The 19450-nt window shown below is 42.5% G+C and overlaps 1 protein-coding gene across 2 annotated transcripts in view; it reads right to left on the bottom strand.

The window, feature by feature from the left end:
- Nucleotides 1–19450, bottom strand: part of LOC126299061 (uncharacterized) — a 1316522-nt gene that overhangs the window by 200919 nt on the left and 1096153 nt on the right. For both annotated transcript variants that reach the window (XM_049990731.1, XM_049990732.1), the window contains 3 exons: nucleotides 12661–12774; nucleotides 12469–12582; nucleotides 5133–5246 (listed from right to left, as the gene is read on the bottom strand). In XM_049990731.1, coding sequence (XP_049846688.1) covers nucleotides 5133–5246; nucleotides 12469–12582; nucleotides 12661–12774 — 342 coding nt within the window. The remainder of the gene's footprint in view (nucleotides 1–5132; nucleotides 5247–12468; nucleotides 12583–12660; nucleotides 12775–19450) is intronic.

Raw genomic sequence — 19450 nt, 5'->3', positions numbered from 1 at the left:
GGGAGGCCTGAGTGAGACATGTCATCGACAGGAACTGTCTCTCTGTATCTCCCATATCTTAAGAACATCGCTTTGGTTCACTCCAAGACGCCTCGACACTTCCCTTGTTGGCACAAAGTAACAATGCGGAAGCGATCAAACCGCGGTACTGACCGTCCAGGCATGGTTGAACTACAGGAAACACGAGCCGCGTACCTCATTCCTGGTGCAATGACTGGAACTGATCGGCTGTCAGACCAATCCGTCTAATAGGCGCTGATGATGCATGGTTGTTTTCATCTTTGGGCTGGTTTAGTGACATCTTTGAACAGTCCGAGGGACTGTGTCTGTGATACAATATCCACAGTCAACGCCTATCTGCAGGAGTTCTGGGAACTGGGGTGATGTAAAACTTTTTTTGATGTGTGTAGTTGGCTCATAACTTTCATGCCTGGTAGACAGCACCATTTCTAAAGTGAACGGTCGGACGCGCCGGAAGACCCATCTGATAACCGCTCTTCGCCTGGGTGCTTGTGGATTCATGGGTATGAGAGAAGGGGTGGGAAAAGATGAAGTGGATTTTTTGTGTTTCTTCAACTGGGCCAAAAACATTGGAGTAGGAGCAAATCTACTGCGAGAAAAATTATTTTCTTCGAAGGAATGCTGTACTTTGGGTATGTATTCATCTTCCTTCACAAAAATACTCGTTTTACCCATAGCTGCCTTTACTATGATTGCTCTATGGTCATCTACGTTTTTTTGTTAATGGTGCGAAGAGCTGCGTTTTCCGAGATTAACTCCAAATACTCATGTAGACCAACCCCTTGATGTTGAATGTGTCACGGGATTACCTTATTAATTTTAATGGCTGTTCATTTCTTTGAGCAGTTGAAAATAGACAGCCATCTCTGGCGGTTAGGGAACGTGCAATGAAATAATCAATTTGTTTTAGGGATAGCGCCTTCGTAGTATTTCGTAATAAGCCTATGTCAAGTAGCCGTGTTTCACTGTTGTTGAACCTAACGTCAGTTAGGTTGTAAACCAGAGGGGGGAGGGGCAATTTAAACGCGCTTTGAGGAGTGCTAGAAGGGTGAGGTTCGCTACTTCGATAACTTAACTTTTGTAATTTCGAACTGAAGACAGGCTGTTACTTAATCTATTGACACACTCATTCTCATGTTCCCTTGTTGCATCGAAGTTCTTCATGCTACTCATACTTGCTAGCTTCAACTTTGCCATATACAGCGCCCTATTAGTTCTGTCTCTTTTCATATACAATTCGAGGATTTGTGCACGTAAACAAAAAGTCATGGCTTAACTTGCTAACATATGAGCACGCTTATTCCATATGTTCACAATGTAATTTGGAAAAATATGGTCCACTTATCATGATATGCTCTTCTAGCTATACTTGGCAAGGCGTTACAGATAATTTTAAAACTCGGGCAACGACAGCTGAAATAGTTGTACATGATTTTTTAACAATTCATACGGTGAACAGATTTTTTTTAAAATTCAATTGTTAATACACATGAGTGTGTCGGCTTTTGCTACTTCAGGGCCAAGCACTTCCCTGAATAGCTTGGCATAGGCCGGCAAGAGCATACTTTGATTGGAAAGGGTAGAGTTCGCGACTTAACGCAGACGTGAGTTTCATAATTGATGATGGTCTTTTTAACAACTGAGGAGGGCTGAAACCTCACCTAGCCATTCCAATTGTTACTCTGTGGCATTCTGTAACTTATGGTCTAAGGCGCTACAGTCATGGACTGTGCGGCTCGTCCAGGCGGAGGTTCGAGTCCTCCCTCGGGCATGGGTTTGTGTGTTTGTCCTTAGGATAATTTATGTTAACTAGTGTGTAAGATTAGGGACTAGTGACCTTAGCAGTTAAGTCCCATAAGATTTCACACACATTTTTTGTGTAACTTATGACATAACATTTATATTTGCACCAGAAGATACAACTTAAAAGTTGCGAAATTGTTTGTATTGGTTTATAAGTGACCTGAACAAATACAGCTTCAGCAGACCATTGGAAATTTCACTCAGTTTCATTTTAATAGTTTTAACACGTGTATTTTTTAAAAAAAATCTATTCACTGTATGAACTGTAAATGTATAACTATTTTTTCTGTGGTTGCTTCCAGTTTTAAAACTGTAGAAACAAAAAGAAAAGAAAACAAAAAAAACATGATAGAGCTGATTTAACGCAGTTTATCACCTGACACGTATTTCTTGATGTAGGTGTACTTGCTTGTTGTATGCACGTAAACATCAAGTATGATGTAAAAGGAACGAGGGGGACGGCGTTGTGTTGGTGTTGGACAAGTTACATTTGTGCAGTACACTGTGTTTTCAAATTAATTTCAAATTTAAGCTACTGGTTTTAAAATAGAGTTGTATATATTAACGTCTTTTCCTGTAATAAACATGGTTTGCTACATATTTCTGAATAATATGCGACGTTTTATATGGTTGCATCACTCAGTTATCTTCATCTGCATCATGAGATGATGTTGTAGGCCATGATGTAACTGAGTTCCAAAACTGCATCTTGTCTTGAGGGATATTGACCAAAAATTTCTTGATGTAATCCATTTTGTTGTTATTAATAGACACTATAGGTATGCAGGGTTGCTGTGAAGGAAATTTCAGAGGTTGTACAGCTTTCCTCACCCTAAAAGCGTCCATCGTCAAGCCAGCGGCATCCATGTTGCACGTAACACTATGCGCGGATTTTCAGCTGAAAAGTTCATCTCATGGAATTTTGAAATAGTTAGAATCCTTTTCTGGTGTCTAGGAACAAATTTACCATACGAATCATCGCTCTAGTAGCTGCTTTTATGAAATGTAAGGCACCAAGAACTGTAGTCGATGAAAGGAGCCACCTATATTTGAACAGCAGAAACTTCTTATCGTTCTTTCAGGAATGTTTTATGAACTCAAAAACGTCATCGAGAGTATAGTACCTCTCCTTCTTCCAGCAACATTCCCCAAACTAGCTCCCTATTTACAATAAACGGAAATTTGACGACCTGTGTTATCGTTGAAAAACGTTTCAATTTTGCGGTAAACAATGCATTTATCCATTCACAACCATACCGTCAAAACAGAGAAATTTATAAATTTCTGACAAGTACCTGTCTGCAATAAGCTACCCAACAGAGATTACTTTTATTTATTTATTGTTGGACTAATATCGATCGCCTTGCCCATGATCAGCGACATCTTGTACACTGGTACCTTAGCACATTCCACAGATGTTTGCCAATAACGTTCCTGTAATTATCTAACTATGCATATGTTAGTGACAAACGTCTTTGAAATGTGCTAAGAAATTACTATGTAAGATACCGCTGGTAATGGGAATGTGCGGTCGATACTAGTTTGGCAATAAGTAAATAAACGTAATCTCTGTTGGCTAGCTTACTATATTCTCTGATTTCGCGGCAGATATTTGCAATTTCGTTTTTGCAATTTGTAGCTGGAGCCAGCCGAAACAACTAATGCTCATCAGGTCTGTCATGTGTCAACAGAAAGCGTCGGTTTCTTCCCTGTTAAAAGCAAAGTTATTTTTAGAGCAGAATTTTGTGGGCCCATTCGAAAGAGAGGTCCAGAATTAGTCCAGTGCGATATTAGTTTTATCGATATGTATTAACATGCACAGTAAAACAGCAGTACTGGCTCAAATGGTTCTGACCACTGTGGGACGTAACAGCTGAGGTCATCAGTAACCTAGAACTTAGAACTACTTAAACATAACTAACCTAAGGACATCAGACACATCCATGCCCGAGGCAGGATTCGAACCCAGCAGTACTCCAGCAGCGGCTGAGTAGCACTGCTGCTTGGCAGTGACAATCACCGTAGGTACTGGTTATTCTTCATGCTTTACTGTCCCACATAATACATATCCATAAGACTAACATCGCACTGCACTAATTTTGGACGTCTCTTTTGAAGAGACCCACAAAATTCTGCTATTAAAAATAATTTTGTTTTTAACCGACGGGGCCTCGCACGAAACAAGTGTTTGGACTGACTCTGCTTACGCATTGCGGAAACGATAATTGCAAATATCTGCCGAAACATCAGAGAAAATGCGCCTGACGACACTTGGAAATGTCACCCACACCACATGTACAATATGATCAGCGACAGAATGATCCATCAGGAGGCGACGAGAATAGTGTACATACCCATCTACAGTCCAAAAGCCACTGACTGCAAGATCAAATGCGTGGCGTTGCTAGTGTGCTGCATGCAATATATGTACCCCATTATTGTGTGGAACTGGCTAATGATGTTCTGTGTAGCGGTGAATCACAGAACACGGTACGGGAATCATACGGGTGTCCGCAACTGTAATTACTTGTGTGCGTTGTGATTACAGTGAAATTCACCGAAGACGTAACGGTGTTCAGTTGTTCTCTTTTGCTTTCAGATCAGACCATTGGTTTGGATAGTTGCAAAATGACGTTGTTCAGTGTGATACTTATAGCTATGTCGTTGGTCTTAAGAACTATGTAAGAGGGTATCTTGTAATGGGTCGCAGTACATGATGTGGGACTCATATGCGTTTGTGTAGGCTTGGCAGATATCATTACCTATGAGCCCTGCGGCGGCTGGGAAATTCGATGGAGATGTGTAATTATCTGCCGCTGTTATCCCTGGTTATTAGGCTGGCTTAATGGAAAAACGAACTCTGATAGATACGAAAACATTATAAGTAATGATGTGCTTCGCAATATGCGGCAAAAGTTTGAAACTGAAATTTTTCTGCATCAGCTCTTTTTCTCCACAATGGAAGGAGCATTTTTACTGTGACTCGAAGAAAATCTGGAGGTTCAAGTTCTCACGAGGTTTAACTGATCCATAAAATTAAGGGAATTCAGCCGTAGCCATACTTCGTCTGCTGCTACTATTTCGGCCGTAAACCATTCAGCCATCGTCAGAGCGAGTCGGGCAGACTGTCCAGTAACTCGCTACTGTCTACTTTTCGTACCGAAAGAGCGAGACAAGTGCGTATAAGTACACGAGAAATCATCATTTTCACTATTTTACTATGTGGCCAGCTGCAAGGCGAAACACTTAATTCGATTTCGGTTTCCATATCGTGATTGAAACAGTTATTGAGTGAAGTTACTACAAACCTTCAAATCCGTCGTAGCAGCTGCACGTGAAGTTGTTAGCGCCGTCCACGCAGAGGCCGTTGTCACTGCAGGGACTGGACGAGCATTCATTAATATTTACTTCGCAGGACTTCCCTGTGAAAAATAACATTGTTTGAAACATCGTAATACGAACTTCGATTAAGTAATAAAGTTGCTAGCTACTGGGACTATTTATTTAAAATAAACAAAACGTTATTTTTTCCTTAGGAATCTTTCGGTAGTACAATATTCTACGTTTGAGTTACGCTATATTAGTTAACTACAAAATAAATACCATGACTGCGTGGTGGGAGACGTCAACAGAATCTGCTAAGTAAGACTCAACCCCAAGACTTGTATCTTACAAATGATTCAACTTTGTACGAATGTGTGTATTTGCGAATTTGCAGCATGCGTCAGGTGGAACATAGGTCCACATCTTGTTTTATAATTGCGATAAATGGTTGTAGCTCCGTCATAAGTTGCATTGAGAAGTATCTTTTTTTAATTTCTTGATGGTTTCGGCCGCCTGTGTCCATTTTACAACCATTCGTATCGTAAATGTGACAGATACATGCAATAGCTTATGTACAAAAACAGCTTCTGCAGTGGCGAGCAAAGTGGCACTAAGGCCGACTTAACAACACTAAATAGACCACATAGGACGGACATTAGAATTCTCTAATATCCAGATATTAGTGGTCTATTTATTTTTGTTGAGTCGTCCATAGTGCCGCTTTGATCACCACTGCAGAGGCAGTTTTTGTACATAGGATATTGCCGGTATTTGTCACACTAATGATGCAGATGGTTTGAAAATGAACACAGGTGTCCGAAACTAGTCACCATCAAGAAATAAAAAAAAGGCACTTCTCAATGCAACTTATGACGGAGCTACAACCATTTATTTCGAAAATGCCTGTATTTGTACTGGAAATGGTAAGCACTGAGATCACCCACGCTGTCATCGTGGCAAGGCTCACTATAGCGACAACAGTGCTCATCGAACTTTACATTTAACGTCGAAACGACCGATACCACAGTAAATCCAAGGCAGGTTAGACCAAACAGGATTTTGACGGTGCACCATATTACATTAAGTTGATAGCCTGACTCAAACTTAAACGTAGCACGGCGGCTATAGTTATGTGCCAGTTGGAATAAATCCTCGTGGAGGTCAAACTATGATATCCATAGCACGAAAGGAGGTGGGAGTGCCGCTCCTGACTGCAAGACTTTCCGCTACCATCCTTTTAAATTACAGAATTTCCTGCACTACCTCATTGGACGAGACAAGAGAAAGTTACATATCGAGTTCAAATTTCAGTTTATCATTCTCGACAGAGAAATTCTTAAGAACGTGACACACATGCTGAGACAGTTCCTTCAAGAAGACCACGACATTGTAAGTTCTCCGTTTATCATCATCTCGTCAACGATGTTAAGATGAAGTTTAACTTACCTTGATTTTCGATAGCAAGATAAACACGGAATTAAGTGCCCTCTCGAGCATCATTCACAGCCCAATAAGGCAATCCTGCAATTTGCTGTGAAGTTTAGTTGCTTTCATCAGGTAATAAAGTATTTTACATCTTTTTGTTATTGTTGCCCATATAACTAACTATACTTGTTCGATATACACACACCAACAAAAGTTTGGCATCACTTTTTTATTTCAAAATCCATGGTACAGAAATCAAACACTGACTCAGGCATGCATGTATATGCATTTGCAGTGTGTCAGTCACGAAATAAAAATAAAAAATATTCTGTAACATAAAATCACCTGTCTCCGTTCGGTGTTTTCCTCAGCACACCTGAGCAGCATCAATATGTGGTGAAACATCCCCTTACTCGGACTGACGCTTGTATCCGTCGTGGCATACCATCGATGAGATCATGAAGCTAGCTAGCTCTGTTCCAGAATGTCCCCCTCTCCAATGGCAATTCTGCATGAGTCGCGCTGAGTACGTGGTCGTTGTCGACGTCCAAATCTAGCTCGTGAAAGAATCGAGCCCACAAATGTTCGATTGTTTTAACATCCGGGGAACAGTCAGGCCACTCCATTATGATGACCCTAGCATGCTGAAGGAACGTGTTCACGGTAACAGCACGATGAATACGCGAGTTGTCATCAATAAAGATGAAATTGTCTCCAAAATTTTGACAATTAGGTACTACTATTGGTTGTAGAATCTCTTCCCTGTACCGTGGAGCAACCACAAGTTGTGTACGATGACCCCATGTAAGGCCATCCCAGAACATTACTCTACCAACATCTTTTTGTATACGTAGGACACGGTGTTGGCGGCTCTCAGAATTACTGGGTTGTCTCCAAATACATTTTCCTCGATTGTCAGGATACAAACAGATCCGAATTTTGTCCATAAACGACATCCAACGCCAATGCTGGAGGGCTCATTCTACATGATGTACTGTAAGTTTGTAACCGACTCCATGGTGTTATGATGTACGAGATGGTGCTCGTCTTGGTCGTCGGAAATAGTGATTCGCATCACGCAATCGTCTCCTACCAGTCTGACGCGATACATGAGGTGCTTCAGCCTCTTCGAACACAGAATTCAGGTCTGGAACACTCAACCCGCTGTGCCGTTCCCTCCAAAGTCGTAGATATCCATCATCCTGTGCACGCGAACATCCTATGTGGTGTAAGTCCTCAGTACTACCTGTCGACTGGTACAGATTTAATGTCCGCACATCACTTTGCTACAGATGCACGTGTCGAGCAACTTCCCTGGCTGTGAAGCCGTCTGCACAGAACGTGATGATGCGGTCATGATCATTGGTCGCGGTTTTCCTTGTTCCACAGGCTTCTCTAATGAGTCGCAACTGGTGCTTCACTTTCAACTGAAATGCTACAATCCATTGGAGTTTGGCATTTCACCCGTAAGTAGCGCGTGCTCATGGTAATTGTGTGTATGTTTACAAACAATGTCAGGAGTGACCATCCGCTCCGTACAGGAACAGTTACAATAGCAACAAACTGCGTGATACATCGGGCTGATGCAACATTTTGGTTGATATGTTAATATGTTTGCTGCTGCACCGATGACTAAATTTTCTCTGAAGGTTAAGTTTCTGTGTAGATATTTTCTTTCATGCCATATTTTCGTGCTTCGGAGACTAGTATAGTAAGATCTATCCTTACGCAAGATCGCCTCCAATTTCCTTCCCAAACATCCATCTGCAGAAACACGACAATACGTAAATGAACCGTCAGAGGTATACATTATCCACAGATAGATAGGACTGCTGACAGGAATGGACACTCCAGTGGAGGACAGCTGCTCACAGGTGTCAGGCTATGCCTCAGTGTGAGGCCAGTTTGGGTTTAGCAGTGGCACGCACAGTTTGGCATCTATCACGCCTTATCAACGGTCACAGAATGTATTTTGTCTAAACACAGAAACTAGGAACTCCTCAATAAAAAGGATGCGGCTGATGAAATTAAAACTTTCACGAAACTGTTTATCAAGAAAATGGTAGTTAGCGACAGTGATACTGCTCCAGCGATTGAAGAAACAGGCAGAGTCGACAATCTTTATCCTTCCCCGAAAAGTACAACATGTATGAAAGAAGTCTACCAGAGTATACAAGAACTGGAAGCAGCATTAAGGCGGAGGTAGCGGTTAGGCGAAGGTAGCGGTTACTGTTTCTTTTTCGAACTAGTGTATGCTGTCGGTGGCTTACTGAAACTAAAATTGTCTACTATTCAAATCTTGTGTGATGACTAATAAAGAATAATGTATATCACTAATAGGAAAAGTCCAGAGAGAAGTGGAATTAGGGACAAAAAGATGCAATTATACGAACTGATTCATCTCCGGTTTATTTGCATGAAGTATCAATTGGAATATAGCAGAAGGCATTTATTTATGTTCGCAATTGTGGATAAAACAGTTTTAACTTCATAAACAAATCGGAAGTTGAACTTTACAGATAACAGCAGAAGAGAGGTCTGCCTTTGTCTATAATGTAGACATGACTAAACTGAAAGTGCATTCGTAGGTAATTTAATTGCATAGTTTTATTGTTTGTAGACCTTGATGCTGATCACTATCTCTTCCATACAAAATTGCAGTAAGAACAAACTCTTGAAATCGGCAAGCCTTTCACACAGCCGCTCTTTAAATCTCGCACCAGAAATGTGAAGCGTCTAATGGTAATTACTTTCATCACTCAGTATTTCTGTCTATCTGGTAACTGTTCTCTAAATTTGCATTAGCATTTAGGGCTTTACACATGCAGTATAAATCTGGATGATTGTTAAATACGAGGGTTGTCCAGAAAGTAACGCACCGCATTTTTTCTTCAACAATTCCTTATTGAACATAATGAGAATGACACACGAAAGAATTGTGTTTTCTATCTACAAATCCTACTTTTTCACGTAATCTCCATCCCGTTCTATGGCCTTCGTACAGTGGAAATCAAGTTTGCGTATGGCTTGTCGGTCCGAATCCTTGACCTTGCCCTGGTGGCGGAGTCAGTGCTTCACTGTGGGAATCACCTCCTCATCGTCCTCATAATGCCTTCCACGAATAGCATCTATCTCGAGGGCTCGCAGCAACGTGTCAGATGTGACAGCCGAGGATGGTCTTCCCGACCGCTGCAAATCGTGGATCTCCGCCGAACCTCCTTCTGATGAAATCACCCTCCGTGTCCAGCGACCAACTGTACTTCTGTCGACAGCAGATGCTCTATAGACTTTGTTAATATTCTCCACAATTCCTTTCTCTGGAGTGAGAAATTCTGTCGACAGCATATGCTCTACAGACTTTGTTAGTATTCTCCACAATTCCTTTCTCTGCAGTGAGAAATTCAAAACCGGCACGTTGCTTGTAACGTACATCACCTACATCTGTCGAAAGTGACAGAAATTTGGCGCGCTCACTAAGGAGACTTCAAATAATACTGTACATACGTAACTTTTGTCTTCGGCTGAGCAAAAAAATGCGATGCGTTACTTTCTGGGCAACCCTCGTACATCTCTGTCTCTGTTTTACGATGAATTGTCTCCGGAAGTACCCAATGTAATTTGCTATGCACTGTGTGGCTGCTAACCCGTTTTCATAACCGAGGTCGCTGACGCGTGATAATATGGTGACACGTGACGCGAAGGTAATCCTTTAGAACTCTTGTGGTGGAAAAACTTTCATCATCAATACTGGGTTGGTAAAGAGACGTGAGGTTGTGCAATGTAGATAGTAACAGCCAAAATGTGTTTAAGTGACCTAAGATAGATCTAAAATCTATCTGCAGTGTCTCATGTGGGTTTGCAGCTTTCTTGGTAGTCACATGTAAGTGAAGGGGGAATATTAAGGTCGGCAACCGCCTTGGTATAGACAATGTGACGAGAACAGAATTCACACTTTTCTTCACTTTCATAATCATCCATAACGACGCAATAGTAATACTACACTATACAAATATTCGTCACAGATAGACACACAATATAGGTAACAAACTGACATGTCACTAACAGATCATAAAAAGGCACCATCAAAACGCACAACGCATCCACTACGCATTCTAAAAAACTTGCAAAATTTACAGCTTTGGACAAGGCTCAGAGCTCAAAAAGAGATCAGCTCTGATTATACACTCCTGGAAATGGAAAAAAGAACACATTGACACCACTGTGTCAGACCCACCATACTTGCTCCGGACACTGTGAGAGGGCTGTACAAGCAATGATCACACGCACGGCGCAGCGGACACACCAGGAACCGCGGTGTTGGCCGTCGAATGGCGCTAGCTGCGCAGCATTTGTGCACCGCCGCCTTCAGTGTCATCCAGTTTGCCGTGGCATACGGAGCTCCATCGCAGTCTTTAACACTGGTAGCATGCCGTGACAGCGTGGACGTGAACCGTATGTGCAGTTGACGGACTTTGAGCGAGGGCGTATAGTGGGCATGCGGGAGGCCGGGTGGACGTACCGCCGAATTGCTCAACACGTGGGGCGTGAGGTCTCCACAGTACATCGATGTTGTCGCCAGTGGTCGGCGGAAGGTGCACGTGCCTGGGACCGGACCGCAGCGACGCACGGATGCACGCCAAGACCGTAGGATCCTACGCAGTGCCGTAGGGGACTGCACCGCCACTTCCCAGCAAATTAGGGACACTGTTGCTCCTGGGGTATGGGCGAGGACCATTCGCAACCGTCTCCATGAAGCTGGGCTACGGTCCCGCACACCGTTAGGCCGTCTTCCGCTCACGCCCCAACATCGTGCAGCCCGCCTCCAGTGGTGTCGCGACAAGCGTGAATGGAGGGACGAATGGAGAAATGTCGTCTTCAGCGATGAGAGCCGCTTCTGCCTTGGTGCCAATGGTGTTCGTATGCGTGTTTGGCGCCGTGTAGGTGAGCGCCACAATCAGGACTGCATACGACCGAGGCACACAGGGCCAACACCCGGCATCATGGTGTGGGGAGCGATCTCCTACACTGGCCGTACACCTCTGGTGATCGTCGAGGGGACACTGAATAGTGCACGGTACATCCAAACCGTCATCGAACCCATCGTTCTACCATTCCTAGACCGGCAAGGGAACTTGCTGTTCCAACAGGACAATGCACGTCCGCATGTATCCCGTGCCACCCAACGTGCTCTAGAAGGTGTAAGTCAACTACCCTGGCCAGCAAGATCTCCGGATCTGTCCCCCATTGAGCATGTTTGGGACTGGATGAAGCGTCGTCTCACGCGGTCTGCACGTCCAGCACGAACGCAGGTCCAACTGAGGCGCCAGGTGGAAATGGCATGGCAAGCCGTTCCACAGGACTACATCCAGCATTTCTACGATCGTCTCCATGGGAGAATAGCAGCCTGCATTGCTGCGAAAGGTGGATATACACTGTACTAGTGCCGTCATAGTGCATGTTCTGTTGCCTGTGTCTATGTGCCTGTGGTTCTGTCAGTGTGATCATGTGATGTATCTGACCGCAGGAATGTGTCAATAAAGTTTCCCCTTCCTGGGACAATGAATTCACGGTGTTCTTATTTCAATTTCCAGGAGTGTATATCACAGAATCTCATATCCTATGTCTTACTTAATGCGGACACACCTTCACTAACGATATAGTGTCCGTTAAAGTGACTGCACTTTCATTTGCGTCATAACTGACTCTCTCGTACAGTAAACATAATATGTCTGTGAATATTGGCATATGCTCCATCACTTGCATTGGAACCGGCTGCAGATCACACAGAATACTTTGTGAGGTTTCCTCTCCAGCAAACAATTTTCCCCCATCTCATCCTGGGTTTACAATACGGCATATCAGTAACCCTGCAAGCAATGTAAAAAGTCGTAGTACCTTCGAAACCTGGGCGGCATGCGCACGAATAGCTTCCAACAGAATTTGAGCAACATCCTCCGTTCAGGCAGGGGCTCAAAGTGCACTCATCAATATCCAGCTCGCATAGTTTTCCTGTAGACAAAAGAAATGTATTTAAAAATCTACTGGTTCGAAAGATTCTTAGATTGATAGAATTAAGAACATACTGACCTGTGAAACCCACAGAGCATGTACAAAGAAAGGAACCGAATTCGTCAGAGCACAGTCCACCGTTCTGGCAGGGCTGAGATTCGCACTCGTCGAAGACAGTCTCACAGTGCTCTCCTGAAACAGTCAGAGAAAATGCGCCCATCACCTTACGCGGAAATATGTAACCTAAATTCAAAGATTCTGAACGCAACACGCAGATGAAGAAAAGGCATAGCACATCATTTTTAAAATACATTTTAAATCAGTTACAGCACTTTAACGTGGTACATCCGCCACCAGCCACAATTTTTATTTATTTATTGTGTTATTTAGCTCGACTAGATTGTGGTTTTCAATAAATTACAGTGCTCATCTCAATATCAGGCTAGTGTCTGTTAAAAATATCGCGCTTTTTTAGTTTTTATCCTTTTCGTGTTTTCTGAAATCTAAAACTTCGATTCATGGAATGTCTATGAGGTATTTCCGTTCTCGTGTTAACATCCACCTCTCGTACAGAACTTAGCTGTGCTGATAAGTGTTCAGTAGGTTTTACATTATTGCAGTTTAAGAACGTTTCTCGGCTTATTGAAGAAAAAGCGTTTCTTTGTACTAAATGTGACTGTTGCCGTAGGTTAGTCAGTCTAGAAGAAACATGTCAGGACTGTGAACTGGTGTTTCCCTTGGGCAGTTGAACTGCGAGGCCAGTAAAGCACCAGAGGAGGCCCTCCTGTGGAATTGTAGGTTAGGCAGTCGAAACAAGACAATCGGCGTACTTTTAGTCAGGTAGATTGAAGGAAGGAAGAGACAATGGGAACTGCAAAAGGTAACAGTAAATAAGCAAAATAACAAAAGCTCCAAAATCTCAAAAAATGGTTGAAATGGCTCTAAGCACTATGGGACTTAACAGCTGAGGTCATCAGTCCCCTAAACTTAGAACTACTTAAACCTAAGGACTTCACACACATCCATGCCCGAGGCAGGATTGGAACCTGCTACCTTAGCAGCCACGTGGTTCCGGACTGAAGTGCGTAGAACCGCTCGGCCACCGCGACCGGCCCAAAATCTCATTTTAACTCCTTGTTACCAGTCGGTTTGCCTTGTTACATCAAATAGGGGAAAGGTCTCATCCAGTAGCCAACTAGATGCAGTAGTGATATACAAACACTTTAGTGGTATAGGCCAAACACTAAAGGGAAAGCTAGATGTGGAATATCAGGTCACAAGCAGCATGATACCTAGTGCCAGCCTTAGCCAGGTAACAGTGAACAGGCGGGATTTGTGCAGAGATTTTGATGAAGAAGTTCAGATAATTACAGCAAGAGGAACAGGAAACAGCGTGGCTTGCAACTTAGATTATAATATTAAAGGAGACTATGAGAAAATGCCGGCCGGTGTGGCCGAGCGGTTCTAGGAGTTACAATCTGGAACCGCGCAACCGCTACGGTCGCAGGTTCGAATCCTGCCTCGGGCATGGATGTGTGTGATGTCCTTAGGTTAGTTAGGTTTAAGTAGTTCTAGGGGACTGATGACTTCAGAAGTTAAGTCCCATAGTGCTCAGAGCCATTTTTTATGAGGAAATAGGAGCAGCAGTAACACACACTCGTGTGCGGTTTATGGAGGTTTTGAAACGCCATGACTAGATTTGGGTTAATGCAGCTTTCGGCCGAATAAAATATTGCTTTTCACTGAAACAGAGATTCATACCTGCTGCTATTGGGAGGTGGGGATTAAAAAAATTGGCCTGCACCTCAGTAGAAGGAAGAAGGATAGATTAGTTGAGCATTTGACAGGAAGTGTAAGGGGGCTACAAGTTCACAAGGCCAAAATCGCTGCGATCATTGGGGTCAGAGGTACACATGTAAGTGTTTCCGGAAAAGTACAAATAATTTGTTTCGTCAGAGCAACTGCACGTTTCGAGCTGTCGTTCACCTCGATGATGGCGTTTGTGGAGGCGACGAGCGACGTAGTGTAGCAAAACCTGATTCAGCCGAGGAGCCGACACGCTTCCTTTGATCGACGGTCGAATCCCGAATGTCCTGTACCCACTGCAATCTTACTTGACGATGTCGCCAACGACACACTTAGGTGTGATCTGCTGCGCAGCTCCATGTTCAACAAAGTACAAAGAACGGTGTGCTCTGAAACACTTACGCGTGCACAAGCATTGTGCTCCTTCGGTGGAGATGCCACAGATCACCATCTCTCCTGCTTTAGGGCAGAGAAGCCTCTTCACTCCACGTCCTGTGAAGATTCGTCGACGTCCAACCATTTATTTCCTAGTCGTAGTTTCACTGTTCTTCCACCTCTTTCCATAGATGCATACGACAATAGCACGTGAACATTCGAGCAGCTTCGCCGTTGTGGAGATACTCATTCACAGGCTCTGCATAATAATAATCTGCCATTTGTCAAATTTGCTTATCTTAATGGATTTCCCCATTTGCAGCCAATATCTTCTCTAGGGTGATCCCTCGTTCGTGTCGGCTCCGCTTACATACTTTTGTTACCACGTCACGTGCCCCCAACGCCACCAGGCGGCATCCAACGTCGCGGTGTGTGGTGGTCATAACGTTGTGGCTTATCAGCGTACGTCAAAGTTGGATATAAAGTTAAAATACTGAAACAAGTAGTTTTTAAGCCGATCTGAACCGATAAGCATTCGCTTGTGAGTTGTTACTGTGGAATAATTCTCCTGTAACAGTCTATGGATTCCCTCTAGAAAACTATCAGCTATTTATAAGGAATCGATATGCATTGTTGAGCTACCTGTTAAACAAGAACAAAAAGTTGGTGGTTTGTGGAGTAGCCAAGTGTAGATTTCTGAAAAGACTCTGACAGAAAAACTTATCTTGAGTCATTATTTGACTGCTTCACTATGATTTCCGTAATGAATTTGCCAACTCGTGTGCATCATGATAGCAGGACTGACTGATATTACTTTTAAGACAGTTGTCAAGCTAAGCATTTAATGTGTACCCAATGGTTAATACGCTATCTGATAATGATGCCAAATTGATGATAATAAAGAATTTAGTACCTTACAGATCTGAAACATGTTCATACAAAACAGTGTGGATCCTTAATGATATCAGGATACGATGTTTTAAGAACAAGTTGAAAGAGTTGGTAGGGGATGAGGTACATGAAAGGGATGCCAATTTGAAATTCAATATCCTTCGTAGTAAACCCATGTTTCTATTTGAAAATAGGTTTCCTGAGGAGTTATCCGGAATGCCCGTTGAAAGAACGCGTAAGGCACGGATAACTAAAGACTTTAAAATCTCATGTAAGAGGAAAAGGAAAATTCATATAAAGGCGAGAGAAAGTCAAGATCCGACGTTACTTCCATTCTACAATAAATACTACCGGATGTCCATAATTAAAGTTCCAGTTTACAAATGCTGCAAAAAATTAGATCCACTGCTCAGAAAAAAACAACGAAAATTTGACCAAAAGACGGCGCTGTAAACGTCAGAATATGGACACCAACAGAAGCACCTCACACAGCTGTTCCTTAGTTTGCGTCAGAGATGCTCAACATGTCGGTCTCCATGAAGGATCGCGAGCTGCTAGTAAAGATCTTTTACAAGAATGGTGACTGTGCAGTGGTAGCCCTGCAGAAGTTCAGGACACTCAAGGGTATGAGAAATGGCATTGGTCCAATGATTGCTAAGGGTCTGGAGAAAAAGGTTTCGAAATGCGAAAAGGCAGGTGCTTTTTAAATGCAGTGCGGCAGAGGGAGGAAAACTATTGATGCGATGTCTGTCGAAGATTGGCCACAGCACTGCAGGAAGGATAGAGTGCTAGTGTGCAAATATTTAGTGCACGGGGAATTGTCCGAATGTTGGACTAGCCTACAACCACGGTGCATAAAATCCTACAAAACATCCAGCATTGCTATCCACACAAAATCACCCATGTTCATGAGTTGCTTCCTGCTGAGCTGCCAGAAAGACACACGTTCGTTCTGGGATTTCTTGCTCGCAAGCAAGTCGCCAGTGAATGGCCATGAAACATTTTGTGGGCTGACGAAACCCATTTCCAACTGCAATTACATGCCAGTATGCAGAACTGCTGAATAAGGGGAAACGCAAAATCCGCACTCATGTCAACCGATACCAGTTTATTCTGCAAAGATGACTCTGTGGTTGGGGTTGACGGCATTGTTCATCGTAGGGTCGTATTTTTTTCGAGGAGATGAGTGCTGTGGATCTTGTTATCTGTACCGTCACTGGGAAACGCTGTGAGAGGCTTCTGCGCATCAACGTCATTCGAACTCTTCAACAGCGTGTATGTGTGTGTAGGAAAATTTTTATGCAAGATGGCGTTTCTCCACACATTGCGCAGCCTGTGAGTGGCCTCTGCAGAGGCATTTCAGAAAGGCTAGAATTATCAGCCGTAATTTCCCCACAGCCTATTCGTCCAGATCACCTGATCTTATTCCGTGTGACTTCTGGCTGTGGGGCTATTTGAAAGGTGTTGAGTTCAGTGCTCCAATTACGAACGTAGGTGAACTGAAGGCACGCATTGCGCAATGCACCGTGAACGTGACCCCCGAGACACTCGATCTGTTGTGGAACAAGCTGTTTTTCGATTTCAACTTGTGGGGGAAAAATGGACAGCATACTGAACATTTCTTGCGCCAGTCTAATGACAATTAGAAACCGATATCATTATGCATTTTGTGGGGGTTTTGGTCCCATGTCAAAAAACGATTTCCTTTAGCCTTTTATGTGGTTATTGGTCCCAGGACATGTTCTACATCCTGCAGGACCTCCTCACTACCAATGAATTCGAATGAAAGTAAATGTAATCGAATCTAATCCAAGGAAAACTAAAAAATGGTGTCTTTTTGATTTTTATGCTTTTTTTCCTAGCCGATGTGGTACGACCTTCCCGTGGTGGATATGTAACACTATTATTCAATCACTCATCTAACTCACAAAAATTGTTTGCCCTTAAAGTTTGCCGTAATATAACTGTGATACGCAAAGGCTCTGTTGAAAGAGCGATGTGTGTAATAATGTAAGAGTGCTTTGCTAATGTATGTCTGTAACATATGTAAAGAAATACGTGAAATATATAATTTACTAAATAGTATTTTGTCATGGATTAATGAGATGAAAATATTCTTGTATATAATTTTATATATTTGTGCAAGTTTTCATTTGTATAAAATTATATATGCTTAGGAACAGTGTATAGGATATGTGAAAGGTAAAAGATAGAGTGCTTTGGTACTATGCGGAAGTTGTTGTGGGAAGCGTAAAAGGTGGCTTGGAATTTTGGCGCGCTACCTGTAGAGCTAGCGAGAACGAGAGGACAGAGTCTGTAAACATCAGTGAGAGAGGCAACACCCAGACGGAGCAAGCGATGCATTGGCTGAGATTGTTCCACAATAGCCTCGGATGACGACTGCTGAATTATTACGGCTTTCGTACAAGCTGTTGGGCTATTTTATGGACGTTAAAACGGCACTAAGACGAATTAATTATTTCACACTTCAAGAAACTTGCACGCCGTACCATGGGTAGTTAGGCGCCATCACTGTACGCCACACCTAACGACTACAGCCAAATAGGCCATTAATTCAAAATTAACCTTTTTTGAATAATTATTGTGTTAAACATAAAACTTGGTTCACCCTGTTGTTTTATTCTTAATCATTCACCTATATAGGGTCCTTCCCTGGTGTTTGATTATTCCGAGTATAAAAACATTTGAAGCGCTTTATTCAGTATTTACAAGAAATAATTTACGTCTTTGAATAAATGTCTGAAAATAATTGTTTTGGAATAACTTTTAAGTGCAGGTAAAAGTAATGTATGAGTAAATAGTAGAAGTGCTGAAACAAAATTTTGGTTTAAGTACTGAAGTAGATGTTTTGAGACAAAATCAACATATTTAATATTCTTACTCTCTTTGTGATAATAAGTAAAGTAAAAGTAAGTAAATAAGTTCTGCTAAAGGGATGAATTCGTCATGCATAAATACTGAGGTTTTGCAAGTTTAATTTTTGAGTGAATTACAGGTAAAATTCTTTCAGTTATAAATGAAATTCAATAAAGTACAAAGGGTTAAAAAAGAAAATCGCTTATGTGGCTCAGTATCACTGAAGTAGGGTTGCATAAAAACACTGAATGACAATATAGGGTGACCACACCCTACCTTTGGCTTTTGACAGGTTATTTGTCAAGAGAACGGTATAAACAAAGTGGCTTAATAAATTTACATGTGTGTATTATGCTATCGGAATATTAAAGTACTTAATTTGTTGGTCATACAAAATGCAAATATACAAGACCCCTCCTGGTCAAATATTTTTAGCACATGGTCGTGATTACAAATTTGTGGCCATTCTAGATCAAAACTACACTGTTGTCTAAAATTAAAGCAACAAACAGCTATTTCCCCATTCACGATATAATAATACAAACTGTCAACAGATGTCCGTACGATAGTGTTCTGCAGGGAAGATGGCATTTCTGTCAACGGAAAACCACGCAGACGATGACTCCAGGGCACGTATCAAACGGAGTAATGTTTGCCGAGTTGTCCTACATGCACAACCGCTGTGCACACAGTCACAGAAGATGCAGTATGACACAGGAAACACGTATGATAGACTATCCGTGGTGGAGGGCCATAGGAAGAATGAAAGCAGGACAGTCGCAAACTCATGTGGTTCGATGGCTTAACGTGAATAGTTCTGTTGTTTCTCGGATGTGGGCACAGTTTATAGAAACTGAAACTTTTTCTCATATACCAGGGCAGGGCCGACCATGAGTGACATTAGAAAAACAAGACCGTT

The sequence above is a fragment of the Schistocerca gregaria genome, chromosome X (genome assembly GCF_023897955.1).
Source record: "Schistocerca gregaria isolate iqSchGreg1 chromosome X, iqSchGreg1.2, whole genome shotgun sequence".
NCBI classification, from domain to species: domain Eukaryota; kingdom Metazoa; phylum Arthropoda; class Insecta; order Orthoptera; family Acrididae; genus Schistocerca; species Schistocerca gregaria.
The sequence above is the reverse complement of the archived record's forward strand: the minus strand, read 5'-3'. Positions and strand labels throughout refer to the sequence as shown.